Consider the following 19,923-nt stretch of genomic DNA (forward strand, 5'->3'; position numbering starts at 1 on the left):
TTCCTTTCTAAGTCTGCTCTCTGTCTCCTCCACCCACCCCACTTGCAGAGCGGCAGTGAGAGCGGGAAGGACACAGACTTGGGAGGCAAACCACCCGGTGGTTTGAGTGGACCTTAAGCCTCAGGCTCCCCATCTGTAAAATGGATTAGTAATAACAACAGTACCTCATCCCAGGGAGGCTGGAATGAGTTAATACAAGGAAAGGCCTCAGGGCGGTATCTGGCCCAGGGTGAACATTCAATAAATGCTAACCCTCATTATTTTTTATTTGTGTCTCTGTCTTGCATGTTTGTTGACTCAAATTTTCCGTGGGTAAGGAGGTGCGGAAGAAGGCTTGAAGTTCTGTGGTCTAAACTGCCCGCTGCTCCCAGGGCCTCTGAGCTGGAGGCTACAGCTTATAAAGGATTCCTTTCAATTGGGGCCAGTGATGCTCTGATAAAGCTTGACCACAGGATGCAGAATCGGCGGGCTGTGGGCTCACACCCCAGGCCTCAAAGGCTAGGCCACCACCAGAGCTGAGGCCATTCAGGGTGGGGAGGCAGCAAAGCCCTCAGTCCTAGGGCACAGGCTGCCAACACTCCTCTGCGTTCCCAGCGCCTCTCTCCCCTGCTTCCCCGCCGCCTTCCATGCCAAATATCTGGCCTCCGCCCATGGCTGTTTGTGCCTCATGTCATAGGCGGCTGAGTCTCAGAATCCTAGATGCCTGGAGTTACAGGGTTGGAATACAGTGATGGAAACTATCTAACATAGCATTTGAACTCTTGGTGAGAACAGCCTCTGCCATCTTCCTGATGGTAAGCAGCCCTGCCAGCTTGGATCCCCTCCTGTGACGGGGAGCTCACCACCACAATCCCATGAGAATCCCATCTGCTTTCATTCCTTAGGGTCCCACGTCCCCAGTGAGGTCAGAAGGGCCATGCCCCACACTGAGGAGGAACAGTCCAGGCCACCGCTGGGCAGTTCCCATGGCTAGAAGGTTTCCTCCAACCCAGACCTGCCTTCCTCCCCTCATGGCTCCATGCCACGTCTCTGCCCCAGGAGCCCCTCACCCCGAGGTGGTCTTTCCTGCAGACTAGCGTCAGTGCCCTCCAGCCACCTGCTTTGCCAGGCTCTCTTCTCTGAGTCGGGGGCCTCTGGGAGACATCTAAGCCCATCCTGCCAAGCACAGGTACTGGCAAGAGACTGGGTTAGAAAGGAAGCGACAGGTGGGCACATCATGTGAGATGTGCTCTGTGACAGGGACCCAGTGAAGTCCCACCATCAGCTAGGCTCCCCGGGAGGGGCTGGGCAGGCAGGCGAGCCGGGGGTGGGGGGCCGGAGACTCTTTCAAGAGATGCCAAGAGCCTGCTGGCTGAGCTGGTGCAGAGTGGCAGCTGTCACCACTCCCGGCGGGAGACGTGTGTCTACATTATGTCACAACTCAGCTATTCCCCAGGCAGCCCCCAGGAGAAGCCCTGGGAGCTGTGACATCCAGAAAGGAAGAGGTGGGTGGGTGGGGGGCTCTGCATACAGGAACCCTACCTCAGGGCAGGGCACCCCAGGGAGTACCAACTCCAGACCCCGCCGGGCATGGGGCGAGGGGACGGCCACGGGGCTCGGAACCTCCAGACATGCAGCCTGCAGACAGGCCAGAGCAGCCGCCAGGGGCCAGATGGGCTGCATTAACCTGGGAGCAGTCTCCTCAGGGCCCAGATGCTCCGTGTTGAGCCGGCGAGCCGGCTTTGGGCTCCAGATGTGGGCCTGGGGTGGGGAGGGGGGATGGGACACAGCTCCAGATGTGTGCTGTCTGAGCAAAGGATGACTGTAGGACTCAGCGGCAGCACCCCGGGGGCCCAGGGGCCTAGAGCTTCGAGGGCTGGGCCAAGGGGCCTCTCTGCTCACATCCTCTCCAGCCCACCCACCACTCCAGCCCTTGGCCGTCAGGGGATTCAGGGTTCACAGAACTCTGACCCAGCAACTACCAAGCCCAGAGGCTCCGGCCTCATTTCCAGAGCAAGGACAGAGCCCAAGGATCTGCCCAGGGTCAAGCAAGCCAGAGACAGGCAGGACCCCTGGCAGGAACAAAGGGTCTCGAGTCCCTCCGACCACAGGCAGCTGGGAGCGGGGGGTGGGTGGCACGGTTTCCAGGGTTGGAGGCCAGCCTCTCCCCAGACGCTGTCAGCCACACACTGGGCTGACCTGGGCATCTCTGGGGGAGCGGTAGGAGCAGGCGCAGCCCTGACCTTCCAGGTGGGGTCCACGGGGTGGGCGGGGACACGGTCCAGGCCCAGGAGACTCAGAGGATGCAGCCCCCCAGCCTCCTCTTGCCGCAGACGGTGCTGCTCCACGGTGGGGTGGCAGGGTTGGGGTTCAGCTCGGCAAAGGACCCCGGCCGACCCCAGGCACTCAGCCACCAAGCTGAAAGAGGCGCTCCTGCTCCCTGAGCACCAGCGAATGCAAGCCGTGAGCAGGCCCCTTACCAGCCAGGGCGCTTCCCCACAGCTCCGGTGCGGGGTGCGGGCTCCCCATCTCAGAGACGGCCGGTCCCAGAGGTGCCCAGGCTGGGCCAGGCAGGGCCAGAGGGGCACGGGGACCAGCCCCTGGCCCGGGCCTGCCGGGCTCTGTGGGCTGGGGGCTCAAGACAGTGTCTGGGGACAACCTTCCTAAGGAAGCCTTGGGTGGGGGGGTGCCTCCCTAGACCTGAGCCTCCTGTCCCAACACATAACTTCCGCCCCGATGGTGGGACTGCCTCGGGAAAAACAGACCCCTGCCACAGCCCCTCCTCGATGTCCAGAGCCGCCCCCTCCCCACCCCTTCCCGTAGACCCTGCAAGTGGGCTGAGAAGGCAAGGATGGAGGCCAATGGAGGGCCCTGGGAAAGCCCCTCTAAGCTTCAGTCCTCACGTTTACACTGGGGCCCCGGCTCTGGCCTCTAAACCAGGAGGGCGTGGCGGCCCCAGTGGGTAGAGGTCAGAGGTCAGACCTACCGCCCACAGTGGCTTCTGGGAATCTCAGCCTAGAGGCTGCCTCTGGGCCCGAGCGGAGGAGAGCGGGGTGGGCACAGCGGCCCTCCTTGCAGACCTTGGGGGGCTGCTGGTCACCCCGCAGATGCCTTCTCACCCTGCCCTGGTGAGGCAGCCCAGAGAGGGTCAGCGGGGAGGCGGGCGGAGCGGGGAGCCGCCGAGGCGAGAGGCGCTAACGGGTTATGTCAGGCGAGCGCTAACCCACCTGGGGCCCACGCCCAAGAGCCGGGGCCTGGGGAGAGATGCTGGCCTGATTCTGCGTGCAGCCGCAGGGCCGGGGAGGGGGCTGCCCGCCCCGAGCGGGGAAGCCGTTTAGCCGCGGTAGCCCGGAAGGCAAGGCCCGGGTGAGCCTCCACCCCATCGGGCCTCCATTGGGTGGCCGACAGGGGTACACCCCCTTCGGCGGCAGGGTCTGTCCAAGCCTACAGGTAGCTCTGCTTGCTGGGCAGCAGAATCCCCAAGCCTCAGGAGGGGCCCTCTCGCGTCCATCACTTCCTCCTCCAGCCAGACCCCCACCCCGGGGCTCCAAGATCCCATCCCCAACTCAGGGGACCCTGATTTCTCATATTCTCATTGTTCTGCCTGGGGCCTGCCCAGCACCAACACTCCCCACCATCCTCAGAGACGCACCTTGACAGCCCCAACATCACTCTCCCTCCTGGGGACAAGGAGAAGCCTGAAAAGGAGCCTCACTCTCAGGGCGGTGGGCTCAGGGAGTGACTAGGAGCCCAAGGACCTAGATGAGTGCTCCGTGCAAGGGTCAGGGGTGGGGGGAAGCAGGGTTAACAAAAGGCCAGGGACTGAGGCCTGGGCCTGAGGAGGGGGCCCCTCACAATCGTGGCTGGGCGGCCAGGGCCCTGTATGTCTTGGCCGAGTGGGACCCCTGGGCCGCCAGGTATGTAACAATTCCAGCCATTTCCTGCCCTATTAATGAGAAAGGGGCTGATATAAATACACGCTCAGCATAAATAAATACAGCCCAGGCCCGGGACTGCATAGCAGACAGATTGCGTGGAGCCGCTGGCCAGCCCTGCAGCCAGCTCCCCCACCCTGTTCGCACCCCCACCACCACCGCCCCCCAACTTGTTTTTCCTCCAGCAGGCCAGGGCCCCTCCACACTCTCAGGCCTGAGATAGACGGACCGCCCGCCCACCCTCCAGACCTCAGAGCAAGGCCCCCCATGGCGCTGGGACGGCCGCAGGCCCAAGAGAGAGAGATCAGGGTTTCCCAGCACTGATCCACCAGGCCTGGTGGGGTTCTTTGTGTGCACAGACCCAGCGCAGCCCTGTGTGTGAGGCCCAAGGCTATGGCTGTACCTGTTCTCAGGTGGGGAGACTGAGGCTCATGGGGTTAAGGAATTTGCCCAAGGTCATGCAGAGGGGAGGGGGTCGGTCCAGGGTTCAAACTGCAGCCTGTCTAACCCCAGGGCCTCTGATCTTCTCACCGCTGGCCTGTGGCGACGAGGAAAAGCCATGGGCAGGTTCACGCCTTTCTCCCCTTTCTCCCAAGCCTTAGCCCCGAGTCATCAGGGCCCCTGGAAGGCCCAGGAGCACTTACATTTGTGGAGCCAGATCTCAGCTCATGTAAGGATCTATGGCTCAGCAGGTAAAGAATCCGCCTGCAGTGCAGGAGACGTGGGTTCGATCCCTGGGTTGGGAAGATCCCCTGGAGAAGGAAATGACAACCCACCCCAGTATTCTTTCCTGGAGAATCCCATGGACAGAGGATTGCGGGCTACAGTCCGTGGAGTCGTGAAGAGTTAACATGACTGAGCAACTAAGCAAGCAAGGACCTATCAGATGTACAGGTGACCTCCTCCCAGCTGGGGTGTCCAGGATATCGAGGCCCCCCCAACATTGGCTCTTTCATCAGGATCACCCAGTCACCTGACACTGCATAGACATGGAAACCGAGACCCAGAGGGGCCACCCAGCGACACGTATTATGTGAGTGGATTCCCATCAGTGCATCAGTATGGTGCCCCATCAGTGGCTGTAGGTGGGCTCTGTGTGGGCGCACGCAGGTTTGCATGTATATTGAGACTAGAAAGATATTCCACACACAGTTGACTCTGTTTCTCTGAAGTTTAGAACCAGAGAGAAGGAAACATTTTTACCTTAACACCTCTGTCCCTTTTCTTTCTTTTTTTTTTTTTGGCCACACTATGGGGCTTGTGGGATGTTAGTTCCCTGACCAGGGATTGAACCCGGGGCCCTGGCAGTGAAAGCATGGAGCCTTAACCACTGGACCACCAGGGAATTCTCAACATCTCTGTACTTGTGGTAATTAAAAAAAAAAAAATTTAGGAGAAGGAAAAAAGTAGCCCCTACCCCCATCATCACCCCCACCAAACTCTCCCCATCTACTGCCCATGGGCCCCACCACTGGTCCCAGCCTCCAGCCCATTCCCAGCTCTATCCTGGCTCCGGGCCTCTCTCCCTAGATGGCACAGCCACTTGCCACCTCCCCTCCCTTCTTGGCCTTTGAGGCCCCTTTCCACCTGCTCCCTCCCTCCCAGCACTCCAGGCCCATGGCCAGAGCCCATTCAAGTGCCATCTTGGTCCCTGGCCGCTCCCAGGTGAGCTCTGGGGCCGCCTCCCTGTCCCCCAGCCCGCATCTTCAGCAGGGGGCCGAGCTCACACACCTTTGCGCTCTGCTTTCCCTGCCTGCTGGGTGGGAGTTCCAGAATCCCAGCTGTGACCCCTTCACAGGTGTTCTGCCTGGTTGGCCACTTCCGAGTCATCGGGCCAGGGGCAGGCCGAGTCTGCTCCTGAGACTCAGAAGAAGGACCTGGAAGTTCACCCCACATCCACCCCCCCGGCCATCTGCAGGTTTTTCTATGAGAGGCAGGGCAGGAATCTGGCCCTAACTTCTCTAGGAGCCAGAATGGAGGAGAAGAATGTAGAGCAGAGCTCTCGGGAATGTCTTCCCACACTCATCACCCCCAGGCTTGGGAATGAGTAAGAAGCGATCACTAACTCCCAAGAAACCATCTCTCCGCTCCTCTCACAGAAGCACTGCCCTAAGGGTGGCAAATGGGGGATCTGACCCACTGCGGCCTGAGCACGCCTCGATGGCATCCGCACCCCTTGAGCAGGACCTGGGCAGCTGGGGCCAAGGGCTGAGAGGGAAACTGGGTGTTTCCCTCTCCCTGGAGGAGATGGATCTGCGGTTGTGCTTGTGGGTGAGGGGGTGGATGGACGGGCTTCCCAGATGGCGCTAGTGCTAAAGAACTCACCTGCCCGTGCAGGGGACGTAAGAGATGCAGGTTTGATCCCTGGATCAGGAAGAGCCCCTGGAGGAGGGCATGGCAACCCACTCTAGTATTTTTGCCTGGAGAATCCCATGGACAGAGGAGCTTGGGGAGCTACAGTCCACGGGTTGCAAAGGGTCAGACATGACTGAAGCGGCTTAGCAGGCAGGCAGGGTGGATGGGCAGGTGGGTGAATAGGAAGACAGGCTGAGAGATAGACAGGTGTTTGAGTGGACGGATGGATGAGTGGGGACATGAGTGACCAACTGTATAAATGGATGCACAGGCCAGCTGCAGACTGGCTCAGGAATAACTCCTTTCTTAAAGGAATTTTCTCAATCTCTGAAATGTGAGGCCCTGGCACCCCCCAGAGGCCAGAGTCTCTAACTACCCATTGTCCCTAAAAACCCTGGGCATCAGCAGTCTCAGGAAGCAGGCGCATGGACCCAGATGAAGTGAGGCATTCTAGGAAACACACACACGCACATCCCTCCAGCCCAGTAAGGAAGAGGGACCGAGAGTGAGACCGCAGGCCAGACCAGACAGGGGAGGCACAGGGAGACACATTTATTCTCCAGGAGTTCCAGGCTCTGGCAGGACTGGCCTGGCCCCGGGTGCTGGGGGCCCAGGGGGTGGGGTCTCAGACGAGAGCCCCAAGGCCTTCTGGGGCTCGGCCTCCTGGGCCTGGGCCAGCTGGGCTGTGTGCTCAAAAGCAGCCTGCAGCAGGTGGGAGGCGAGGCAGGTAGTCCAGGTGATGAGGTAGGCCAGGTGCCAGGAGGTGAGCGCTGCCATGCTCTCCACCCACCAGTACAGACTCTTCAGCAGCGCCAGTGACCTCCGCACCACGCGGTTCTGCAGTAGAGCCTGGGGGCGGGAGGGGCGGGGCGAGAAGATGGGCAGGCGGCTGTCCGAAGCTCACATGCCACACTGCCTGGCCGCTAGGGGCCCCATGACCCCCCAGCCCAGCCCAGGCCCAGCGTCCAGGGTCTGCGCTCCCCAGCCCAGCCAGCACCCGCCCTCACCCACCTTCCTGGGCAGCCGGCCCAGGCTGCAGCACTGGGCTTTCTGGTACAGTCTCCAGACCAGCAGCAGCAACAGCAACGCAGCCAGCATCAGGCTGTGCAGACACGACAGGAACAGGTCCGTCCAGGTGGCCGCAGACAGGCCCAGCTGCTCCCAGGCCCCCAGCCACTTTGGGCCCAGGCCCAAGGCCCGGGCACAGCCCAGCAGGCCTGCCCACACCAGCCTGGGCACCCGCAGTGCCAGGCACACAGGGACCTCTAGCAGTGTCAGCCCAGCCCGGAGAACCCGGCCCACAGGGCAGCCGGCAATCTTGGGGGGTGGATGGAACCCCTGGGCCTCCCGAGTCAGCCCCAACAGCCAGTGGTTGAAGAGGAAGATCTTGAGGAGCAGGAAATTATAGAGGTGGGCCCGGTTCTGGATGAGCTACAGGAAGAAGAGAATGTTGTCACCCATTGCCACTCACTTGCCACGGGCGCCCACCTGTCCCAGGCTTTATGGTGCGGGTGTGGCTGCCAGGCCATCCCGGGGCCAGGTCCTCCTTTCTCAAGGCCTCAGTTTCCCCTATCCCAAGAGTGATCTTTATCTGTCCACTTGGAAGGACTCCATTCTCAGGAGGGAGCTTTAGTAGGTGTTTCATATTATATTTGATTTTCTTTCCTCTGGGTTTTTTTCTTTCTCTTTCTCTCTTTTTTTTTTTTTTTTGGTCACACTAGGAGGCTTGCAGGATCTTAGTTCCTTGACTAAGGATCGAACCCGTGTCCCCTGCAGGGGAAGCACAGAGTCTTAACCACTGGACCACCAGGGAATTCCCTTTCCTTTGGGTTTCAATGGTTATTTACCACCCTTCAGACTAAGGTCATGTTTGAAAAAGAGTGGTGAGAAGGTCAATGCTTAACCCACGGGAGTGCTCTAAAGAAAATTCTGTGGCTCTGCGGCTCGAAGGTAGGGCTTCTGAAAGCTGTGGGATTACTCCAGGAGGGGGGCAGCCACCTCGTTTCACCAGCGGCATCCAGCAGCAGCTTGGGCCTTCGTCCCCCTGGCCCCCAACCTCCAACCCCCGCCTCACCAGTGCGGACAGCTTCACCACCACCAGCAGAGTCCCCGAGAGGCTGGATCTGACCGGAGGGATGGCCTCCATGTCTGGCCCTCCTTTCCCTTCTCCAGTGGAAGAAGCAGGGTGACCTCACAGACACCGCAGGGTGGGGACCAAGTTACCGTGGGGACCCAGTTGCCACGAAAGTCTCCCCTTTCCCTGCTTCCTGCCCCATCACTGCACAAGAACTGGGGTACTTGTCTTCCGCATCCTGTTGCCTTCCTGATGGGAGACGGCGATGTCTCCACGAACTTCCAGTCCACCCGGCACAGGCAGCCAAGGCAGCACAAAGATGCTGTACCTTCCCACATTCTTCCAAACCCTGAAGGATCAGAGACCTGGGAGATAGACATCTTCACCCCAGGGCCGCGGGTGGGCAGAACGCTTGAAGGCAGATGGAAGCCTCAGCCGCCCAACTCTGAAAGCTCCTACCTAACCCCCACCCATCCTTCTTGCATTTTGCTAAAAGGTTGGTCTCATCACAAAGTAGAGAAGTCAGCTGTAACCTTTATTCTCTGATCTGAGTGATGCGTCAGTGGCTACCAAGACTCAGAGGAGGGCAGGGGAGAGAAAATGTGCCCGCAAAAGGCTTCAGAGGGTCTTGGAGAGAGGCATTCAGAGAGGGAAAGGGGGCAATTTGCTGCGCGAGACTCCTCGGGAGCCACAGGCTGCCTGGAAGAGAGGTTTCTGGAAGCCTCAGAAGATCAGTTAGTCTTAGCATTCCGGGAGAATCCAGAACCTTGACCACAGCCTTTCCTACAATGCTTTCCTGTCTGGGTCCCAGCAGGTGCCCCGAGATGCTCCAAGGATGAGGCTCTCAAGCCATTTATAAATTTTTTTTTAAAGCGCGCCCTCTGGTGGCCCGTGAGTGCAGGGCACAGTTGCAGTCTCACTCCACTTCTCCGCGAGGACCCTGGTGCAGGATACAACCCGCCATAAAGAATCCCTGGAAGGTCAGAGGTGACCCCTGCCCAGGACGGGTCCCGTTCGCCCATTTGTGTCCTCTCCCGGGGCGACAGCTGGGGTCCACTTCGAGGAGGGTGCAAAGTCCCTCGGCTCCGTCCGCTGCCCTTACCCCTCCCCCACCACCCTCTACAGTCCCCCAACACCATAGCCCTGAGGGGAAGCTGGGGTTCAAAAAGGCCTCCTTCAGCTAAGTTTTGAAGGATGGGTGGGAGCTTTCCGGAGTAGGAAGTGTGAAGGGTGGTATGGGCAGAAGGAACTGCATGATTCCAACAATTCAGTATGGGTGGAGCATAAAGTGCGCTTCTGGAGAAGGAAATGGCAACCCACTCCCATGTTCTTGCCGGAAAAATCCCACAGACAGAGGAGCCTGGCCGGCTGCAGTCCATGGGGTCACAAAGAGTCAGGCACACCTGAGCGACTGAGCATGCAAGGTTTATTTCTTCTTTGGGTGACAGTTGGCACTCGAAAGAATCACAGTGGGACTTCCCTGGTGGCTCAGTGGCTGAGACTCTGCATCCAGTGTAGGGGGCCTGGGTTCAATCCCTAGTCAGGGAACTAGATCCCACATGCTGCAACTAAGACTCAGCACAAATTAATTAATTTTTTAAAAAGAATCACAGTTTACAGTTATTTTAATTTGTGTTTGTATTAAGTTATTTTAAAATACGATGGTTATCTTTATCAAACCAGTTGATTTTGTAATAATAAATGTCCACATTTAAATGCCCACATTTGAATTGATGCTTTCAAACTATGGTGCTGGAGAAGACTCTTGAGAGTCCTTTGGACTGCAAGGGGATCAAAGGAAATCGGCCCTGAATATTCATTGGAAGGACTGATGCTGAAGCTGAAGCTCCAATATTTTGGCCACCTGATGGGAAGAGTCGACTCACTGGAAAAGATCCTGATGCTGGGAAAGATTGAGGGCAGGGGGAGAAGGGGGCAACAGAGGACAAGATGGGTAGCATCACCGTCACCAACTCAATGGAAATGAGTTTGAGCAAGCTCCAGGAGATGGTGAAAGACAGGGAAGCCTGGCGTGCTGCAGTCCATGGAGTCTCAAAAAGTCGGACACGACTGAGCGACTGAACAACAACAAATCACTAGCCACAGGCATTAGTTTCTACAAAAATCCCCCAGTCAGTATGTGTTAAAAAGAAACAACAGGCCCAACATGGAGTCACTTGTGCTAAGCCCCACTAGGACTTAATGTGAGTGAGTGAGCGAGTGAAAGTCACTCAGAGTCCGACTCTTTGCTTCCCCACAGTCTATACAGTCCGTGGAATTCTCCAGGCCAGAATACTCAAGCGGGTAGCCTTTCCCTTCTCCAGGGATTGAACCCAGGTCTTCTGCATTGCACGTGGATTCTTTACCAGCTGAGGCACAAGGGAAGCCCAGGACTTAATATTTATCTTAATTGCAATTTCAACCTCTCCCGGGAGTGGAATTTTAGGCCAATTCATCTGGAGTTTTTGCTTTCCTCTAAGAGAAGGTGCGGAGAAGGGGATGGCACCCCACTCCAGTACTCTTGCCTAGAAAATCCCATGGACGGAGGAACCTGGTAGGCTGCAGTCCATGGAGTCGCGAAGAGTCGGACACAACTGAGCGACTTCACTTTCACTTTTCACTTTCATGCATTGGAGAAGGAAATGGCAACCCACTCCAGTGTTCTTGCCTGGAGAATCCCAGGGATGGGGGAACCTGGTGGGCTGCCGGCTATGGGGTCGCACAGAGTTGGACACGACTGAAGCGACTTAGCAGCAGCAGCAAGAGAAGGTGACCTGACTTGAAATAATTCACCCTCTAACTTCTTTGTCCCGCCCTCCTCCTGCCTATAAAAGCCTCCCTTTTGTACTGCTGTTCCGCTCCTTGGAGCTTCTCTCTACCTGCTGGGTGGGATGCAGACTGTTCAAGGTTATTGAATAAAGCCAATTCGATCATCAAATGTACTCAACTGAACTTTTTATTAATTTATTTTTTTATTGAAGGGTAATTGCTTTACAGAACTTTGCTGTTTTCTGTCAAACTTCAACATGAATCAGCCATAAGTATACATATATCCCCTCCCTTTTGAAACTCCCTCCCATCTCTCTTCCCGTATTCAATTGAATTTTGACTTTTAACAGATTTGGTGGCAGTGGTGGGATCCAAGGTGACCTTCTGATGGTGTTCACGGACAAGGAGAAAGACAGGCGTGGTGCCGGCAAACCCCTTTTTGACTGGACTGTCTTTTCTCACCATTTCTGAGGCCAGAGGAAGTTCATCATGTTCATGAGCTCTGCTTTCTTTGCATCAAGCGCCCTGGTCTAATTGGTTTTCTGGTCAGTTCCCCTTTTGCTTGGAAACCCCAGTTCTTGATGTTGTCCCCAGATTTCATGTTGGGAATTGCTGGTGATTTAGTCTGCAGTTTCCCATTTCTTTGAACTCCTTCCCCAAATTCCACATCTGGAAATGTGGTAACCGCTGTAGTTCCCCATTTGTTTGGAATCAAGCTGCCATCTTCACTTAGCTGAGGTCTTTGGTTCAAGGCTTTTCCCCCACTCCAGAGTTCCATGGGAATTCTTGGTGGTTACCAGCCGGAGTCGGACTGGGTCCAACTTGAGCTGGACAGGGTCCAGTAAAAACAACTGCTAACAGGAATCTCAGAAGCCAAAAGGCTGCAAAATCGGTGGGTCCTGTGCTAAACACTGGGGACATCCAAATCAAATTGACTAGGAAGAGAAGTAGTTAGACATCAAAGTAGATTGCTTGCACTCAAGACACCGATCAAGACTTTATACTTTACATGAAACTCACGACTTGCCTGGCAGTCCCACGGTTAAGACTCTGAGCTCCCAAGGTAGGGGGCTCAGGTTTGATCCCTGGTTGGGGAATTAAGATCCTGCATGCCACAGAGCTTGGTCAAAAAAACCATGAAACTCTCTCTTTTTCCTCTCCTTTACCCTGGCATTGGCCTGGAAAGATAATGACATCACTCGTATTTCTCAGGCCATTGCTAGAGGGGTTAAGCTCTGGAATTTAGAACAATTTTTTATTTCAGGCTAGAAGTTTCTTCCCCCATATGCACTAAAAGTCCTGAATGACCCTTGTGTGTTGGGGGCTGAGGGGAGGTGTTTAGTTGCTCAGTCGTGTCCAACTCTTTGTGACCCTTTGAACTGTAGCCCACCAGGCTCCTCTGTCCATGGGACTTTTTAATGCAAGAATACTGGAAGAGGTTGCCATTTCCTTCTCCAGGGGATCTTCCTGACCCAGGGATCGAACCCACGCCTCCTGTGTCTCGGCATTGCAGACAGATTCTTTACCTGCTGAGCCATCAGGGAAGCACAAAGGAGCCCTGGCTTAGGAGTAAATACAATGGCAGTGCAATCAGAAACCGCTCCTTAACTCTTAAAACATTGCAGATTCTGTTTCTAAGACGCTGGCTACCCAGCAAAATCCTTAGACTCTCTGGCCAAAGTTGTTCTTGATAACAGAATTATCTTTCAGCTGAGCGGTTCTATGGCCAGCATCACCTACCGTACCTAGAGTTAATACTTCTGGGGAGGCCAAAACTCAGTTACATAAGATCCCTGAGCAAACCATTGGCTTTTAAAGGTGACTCCTTCAATGGGGTCTTCCTTTGATTAATCTGATGTTGAGTGGTTTGGGTCTTGGAGACCCATGGCTCCCAAGTGCACTCTTAACACTGGGAATTATCCCGCTTGTAGTTAAAATAATATCCCTGGTACATTGCATATTCTCTCTAAAGCTTTAAATGTATATTCACAGCCTCTAGTCACCAAGCAAATCCCCCTAAGACTGGACCTCAGAAGAGGAACAAAGCAAATGATTGACTGAAAAATGGTGAGCCTGGAGTGGTGAACTGTGGATAGCACACAGATTCAGCAACAAAGCAACAGTAGCAAAAACGGTGAGAACTACAGGGCAGGAGGTGAGTGGTGCTGATGCCTTAAATTCTGATCCCATTTCTCAGTTAGGCTGAGGGTTTGATCAAAGTGGAATTGTTGAAAAGAAACAACAGGTCCAAAATGAAGTCACTTATGCTAAGCGCCACCAAGACTTACTACCTAGCCTGATGACATCACTGACTCGATGGACATGAATTTAAGCAAACTCCAGGAGATAGTGGAAGACAGAGGAGCCTGGTGTGCTGCAGTCCATGGGGTCACAAAGAGTCAGACATGACTTAGCAACTAAAAAGCAACAACGATTATAATTTCAGCCTTTCTCAAGAGTGGTGTTTTAAACCAATCAGTCTGGAATTACTTGGTGAGAACTAGTAAGGAAATCTGCCTAAGATTCCCTGACTTCCCCTAAGGGAAGATAACCCTGCCTAACTAGTCCCTTGGACTCCAAGGAGATCAAACCAGTCAGTCCTAAAGGAAACCAACCCTGAATATTCATTGGAAGGACTGATGTTGAAGCTGAAGTTCCAATACTTTGGCCACCTGATGCGAAGAGCTGCCTCATTGGAAAAGACCCTGATACTGGACAAGATTGAAGGCAGGAGGAGAAGGGGACGACAGCATGACATGGTTGGATGGCATCACCGACTCGATGGACACGAGTGTGAGTAAGCTCTGGGAGTTGGTGATTGACAGGGAAGCCTGTCATGCTGCAGTCCATGGGGTCGAAAGGAGTCGGACAGGACAAAGTGACTGAATTGAGCTCATCCACTGTGTCTACTTCCATGTCCCGCCCCCTTCTGTCTATAAAAACCTTCCATTTTGTACAGCTCCTCAGAGCACCTTTCTGATTGCTTGATGGGATGCTACCCTACTCATGAGTTGTTTAATAAAGCCAATTAGATCTTCAAATGTGGGCTTCCTTGGTGGCTCCGTGGTAAAGAATCCATCTAACAATGTGGGAGCTGTGGATTTGATCCCTGGGTTGGGAAGACCACCTGGAGAAGGAAATAGCAACCCACTCCAGTAATCTTGCCTGGAGAATCCCATGGACAGAGAAGCCTGGTGAGCTACAGTCCATGGGGTCGGGAAGAGTCGACTGAGCTCGCATGCACGCACACGCCACAGGAAAATCCAAACCAAGTTTTTGGCCAACCCGGTATTTGTTGAATTTATAAATGAATGAATGAGTAATGGCCTCAGCTATCCCCACTTGCCAGGCTGGAATAGGAGCAGAGGAGCTGCTGCAGAAGCCCGCCCCCGCCCCACCTTGGATCCTGCAGCAGGGAGCCCTCCCCTCCTTTCTCTTCCCCGCCTAACACCTAGGTTCAAGGCCATGCTAAGTGTGCTAAGTGATGTTAGATCACATCTCCCCTTCCTCAGAGGAAGGACCAAGTGGCCTAAGGCAATTATTAGTGACCGCTGCATTGTCAAACGCCAGGGGGCGCCATTCCCCGGGCCTGATCCCTCTTCATCGAGATTCGCCTCCTCAGCCCAGGACTCAGGCCGAGAGAGGCAGGAAGCGTCACCTCCCTCCCAGTCCCAAGGCCTCCCAGGTGCTCTCCCTGAGGGTGCAGGACGGCGGCAAGACCGCAAGGGGGCAGCAAACACCTGGCGCGCAGGGGCCCAACGCACCTGAGCGCGCTGCGCAAATTGATGGAAAGTTTTCTGTGGCTGATTTTGTCCTTTCCCAGCCTGCGACAACAACCTTACGTCATCCCGAGGAGCTCGCCCGGTGCAGGTCCCATCCTGCCTGAGTTGCTGGAGGCGAAACCGCTGAGAAATGTTGGGGACAAATAGTCTTTCTTCCTCATTCCAATATGAAAACCTCACTTTATTTCAAATCTTCATTTTTTCCCCCTCAGAAGAAGGCAAAAATTGATAAATATGCCTTCAAACTTACTGTGACTTGCTTTTTTTTTTTTAACTTTCTAAAAATGGCTTGATTGAAAATGCAAAAATCATCATTAAAAATTGATGAAAGCTGAAGAACCTATCCTGACTAAGGGAAAAGGTTTTTGGAATCAGAGGACAGACTTGCAACTGAACTGACCTCTACCACTTGATCATAAATCTAAGCTCCCGCCCCAGGTCTCTTTATCTGTAAAGCTGGTACATAGTTTATATATAGAATCTGCCAGGTGAGGCCTTGGGGAGGAGCCGATGAAATAATGTCTGTGAAATGCTTTGCCCAGTACCTGGCCATGCACCAATGCTTGGGAGCTCATGAGTGAGTGAAGTCAGAGTCCACAGGTGAGAAGGAATGCAAGGAATTTTTAAAAAACAAAATAAGCTACAGGTTGCTTTCAAATATGTACAGATTTCTACAAAGAAATCACCTCCTGAGGGCACACGTCTTGTTAATTTGTAAACCAATATGTGGAAATATTCACTGCAATCAAACCACTTTCAAGCAAGCACTTGGAGCCCAGGACTAGATTGTAAAATTTAAAAAAAAGAAAACGACCATATTGAAAAGGGTCATTGCTACTTTAAAAATAATGCAGAAACTTTACTGCACACAAGCACGAATGAAAATGCTTTAGAAAGAGTTCTTTAAAAGGATATGAAGTTGTGAAACCATCCCATTGTTGAAAAACATTCAGCACCACCACCCAAAAAAAGTTTGGATAAATGGGGAAAAAAAGCACATCAATGCCTACAACAGATTGTAAAGTCACACTGCATGGTACAAAAACAACAATGGAAAATATAATTTTCACTCACTCACTTATTAATTTATGCAGAACCAATGTGTTTCACAGTCTTGTTTTCTGCCGGCTCTCCTGGACTTCCCTCTGGGATCTTCCCACACCCACTTCCTCAGCAACTCCTCTCCCTACTTGCTCCTTCTGTCCATCAAAAGGGGGCTTCCCCGGGTGACTCAGTGGTAAAGAGCCACCTGCCAATGCAGGGGACAGAGGAGACGTGGGTTCGTTTCCTGGGTCAGGAAGAGTCCCTGGAGGAAGGTGTGACAACCCACTCCAGTATTCTTGCTGGGAAAATCCCATGGACAGAAGAGCCTGGTGGGCTACAGTCCATAGGGTGGCAAAGAGTCAGACACCACTGAAGCAACTAAACACACACTCATCAAAGGACATTTAGTGTGTTTCCATTTCTACTGTGAATAACACTGCAGTGAACTTGGGGGTATAGATGGGTCTCTTCACAATCCTGATTCTGATTCCTTTGCAGCCGTACCCAGAGTGGGATTTCTGGATCCTAAGTTAGTTCTAAGTTTAATTTTCTGAGGAACCTCCATCCTGTGTTCCGGAATGGCCGCACCAATTTACATTCCCACGTGTGAAATGTGACCACGTGGATGGAGCTGGAGGACACTACTCTAAGAGAAATAAGCAAGACACAGAAAGAGAAAGACCACGTGACCTCAGTTCCATGTAGAATCTAACAAAGCTGAACTCTTAGAAAGTGTAAAGATGGTGGCCAGAGGCTGGGGTTGGAGGAAGTGACAACCCACTCCAGTATCAAAGGGTACAAAGTCTCAGTTATACAAGATGAGTAAGGTTTAAAGATCTAACCTGCAGCACGGCGATGACAGCTGACAATGCTGCCCTGTGTGCTTGAAACTTGCTAAGGGGCTAGGTTTAATTACATCTTCTCAACACACGCTGGCTGTAGAGGTGACAGAAACGTTGTTTAGCCGGACTGCGGCGATTGTTTCACAATGTGTATGTAGGACGAAAACACCGACCTGCAAACATTAAGTGTGTACAATGTGGGGCGCTCCCTGGCGGGCTAGTGGTTAGGACTGGGTGCTTTCACTGCCCTGGCCTGGGGTTCAGTTCCTGGTGAACTGAGATCCTGCAAGCCATGCGACTCAGCAAAAAGAAAAACAAGTATACAATTTTTATTAAAAGAAAGAAAAATGTTCCTCACTGCCCCTTCACTTGATCATTTAAGCCATATTGTTGAAAGAAGGTGTGCAGCCACCAGCCACTGGCCGTATGGCTTCTGCCCACGCCTCCCCACGGCCTGGCCCAAGTCACTGATAAACGTCTTGTTGCTGGGTCTGGTGTGGAGAGAGCTGGAGCAAAGCAAAAGGTAGTGACAGCCTGGAAGAAATGTGTGCAACCCGTGAAACAGTCCAAGGACAAGTAGCCAGAATTCACAGAATATCTAAGGAACGCCTACCCATCAGTAAGATAAAATCAAGTGACTCGGCAGAACACCTAGGCAAAGGCAAGTCACAGGAGGAAAAAAAAACCAAAGAGCCAAGAATGTAGGAACAGATGTTCGACTTTGCTAGTAAGCAAGGGAGATGCAAAATTAAAACCACAATGAGATACTATCTCATTTGGAAAAACCAAGAAAGTCTGACGCTACACGGGGCTCGGATGAGTTCACGGGGCGACCAGAGCATTGGCTTCTGCCCATCTCTGAGCCCACAGCTCTCTGTTGGTTTTTCAGACTCTGAGAGTGGCGAGAAGGGTCCTGTACAAAACCGCCCACTACTCAGACACGGGAAACTGAAATGCAAGTTTCCAAAACAGCAATTACCCTCACCACGCCTTTGTTTTCTCTCCATCCTGTTTCACAACCGGCTGGATTGTTTTTACCACCCCCTCAAGGGTTGCACACCCCAGCCTGACAGGCACTCCTTCCAGAAGCATGCATCTGTGAATGAAAAAGCACGTGTGAGACTGCGTGTGGCAGCATTTTTTCCATCACTAGGAAAATGAATAAATATACTGGGTATATCGGGCTCAGGGATGACTAAGCAGTGGTTAAAATGAATGTGATCTATATGCGTCAGCATGGACAGGTCTGGAAAACACAGTGTCACGTGAGAGGGGAAAGTTACAGAGTGATAGCTGTGAAATGATAGCATGTGTATAATTTTTTCAAACCCATTAAGCAGTATTATATGCTGTTCTGGACACAAGTAGAGTGAAAATATTTTTTAAAGAAACAAGACCTAGGGACTTCCCTGGTGGTCCAGGGGTTATGCTCTGTGCTTCCAAAGCCTTGGAAGCACAGAGCCCAGGTTCATTCCCTGGTTGAGGAACTAGGATCCCACATGCTGCATGTTCTGGCCGAAGAAAGACCTAGAAGATCCCTGCCCACTTGTGATGGCAGCTGGTTCCCTAGAGCAGCAGATGGAGGAGGGTGAGCCTCAGAGGGAACTTCTGCTTCACCTGCAATGCATTCTTCTTTTTCTATTTTCAAATATTCAGAAGCCATATTGACAAAACACTAACATTTATTCACTCCAAATGGTGGATACCTTGAGGTTGAGAACAAGCCAGGCGAGCAAAGATCTGAAAGAAGAGCAATCAGGCCAAAAAAAAAAAAAAGGAAAACCCAGCAGTGCAAAGGCCCTGAGGTCACCATACCATGTTTCAGGATCAGCAGAGGCCAGGATGCCGGAGTGAGGAAGAAAAAGGTTAAGGATGAGGTTGGTAAGGAATCTGAGTTGAGGTTAAGCAGAAGGGGAAATTCACCAAACTTATACTATAAAGACATCGTTCTGGTTGGGCATATTTTATTGACGATCGAAACTGAGTGGTAAACACATAAGGTTATTGTCTTAATCTCTTCTTTTGTGTGTGTTTGAAATTTCCCGTAAGAAGTTAAAAATAATTATGACCTCTGGCTGTGAGGGAAAAGGACTGGGTATGGGGACAATGGGGAGGCAGGGAGGCCAGTTTAGAGGTCGCCAAAGGGGTCTGGGGAAGGTGGGAGGGGCCAGGGAGGAGTAGAACAGACACAGGCTTTGCCCACAGACGGAATGTGGGATGAGAGAAAATTTGGGCTGAGTCTTTGCATGCCTAGTGGTTCCGGCGTCAGTGAAGATGGGAGGGGTTTGGGAGGAGGAGGCCCAGGAGAGGCCTGTGGCCTCCGAAGGGAGAGGTCAGGCACACAAGTCCAGAGTTCAGGCAAGAGTCAGAGCCAGTCACCCATTTGGGAGTCATGGGGGCTTCCCAGGTGGTTCTAGTGGTAAAGAACCCGCCCGCCAATGCAGGAGACACAGAGCTGCGGGTTCGATCCCGGGGTCGGGAAGATCCCCTGGAGGAGGGCATGACAACCCACTCTGATATTCCTGCTTGGAGAACTCTATGGACAGAGGCACGTGGCAGACTACAGTCCATGAGGTCGTAAATAGTTGGAAAACGACTGAGGAGACTTAGCACGCACATACGGCGTATTCAGGTCAGTTCAGTTCAGTCGCTCAGTCGTGTCTGACTCTCTGCGACCCTGTGAATTGCAACAGGCCAGGCCATCCCTGTCCATCACCAACTCCTGGAGTTCACCCAGACTCACGTCCATCGAGTCCGTGATGCCATCCAGCCATCTCATCCTCTGTTGTCCCCTTCTCCTCCTGCCCCCAATCCCTCCCAGCATCAGAGTCTTTTCCAATGAGTCAACTCTTCGCATGAGGTAGCCAAAGTACTGGAGTTTCAGCTTTAGCATCATTCCTTCCAAAGAAATCCCAGAGCTGATCTCCTTCAGAGTGGACTAGTTGGATCTCCTTGCAGTCCAAGGGACTCTCAAGACTCCTCCAACACCACAGTTCAAAAGCATCAATTCTTCGGCGCTCAGCCTTCTTCACAGTCCAACTCTCACATCTATACATGACCACAGGAAAAACCATAGCCTTGACTAGACAGACCTTTGTCGGCAAAGTAATGTCTCTGCTTTTGAATATGCTATCTAGGTTGGT

The 19,923-nt window shown here is 53.3% G+C and overlaps 1 protein-coding gene across 2 annotated transcripts; it reads right to left on the reverse strand.

Moving 5' to 3' along the window:
- Nucleotides 1–6,797: 6,797 nt before the first annotated feature.
- Nucleotides 6,798–9,429, reverse strand: TMEM270 (transmembrane protein 270). 2 transcript variants are annotated; one of them, XM_061401888.1, is made up of 3 exons: nt 8,709–9,429; nt 7,281–7,700; nt 6,798–7,118 (listed from the first exon to the last, which is right to left on the reverse strand). In XM_061401888.1, the coding sequence occupies exons 1-3, from the start codon at nt 8,721–8,723 to the stop codon at nt 6,822–6,824; spliced, it is 732 nt and encodes a 243-aa protein (XP_061257872.1). In that variant the 5' UTR covers nt 8,724–9,429; the 3' UTR covers nt 6,798–6,821. The 2 variants fall into 2 exon arrangements, with proteins under 2 accessions (XP_061257872.1, XP_061257871.1); XM_061401887.1 differs by lacking the exon at nt 8,709–9,429 and adding an exon at nt 8,344–8,459.
- Between the last annotated feature and the right edge of the window lie 10,494 nt (nt 9,430–19,923).

The sequence above is a fragment of the Bos javanicus genome, chromosome 25, assembly GCF_032452875.1.
Source record: "Bos javanicus breed banteng chromosome 25, ARS-OSU_banteng_1.0, whole genome shotgun sequence".
Taxonomy (NCBI): domain Eukaryota; kingdom Metazoa; phylum Chordata; class Mammalia; order Artiodactyla; family Bovidae; genus Bos; species Bos javanicus.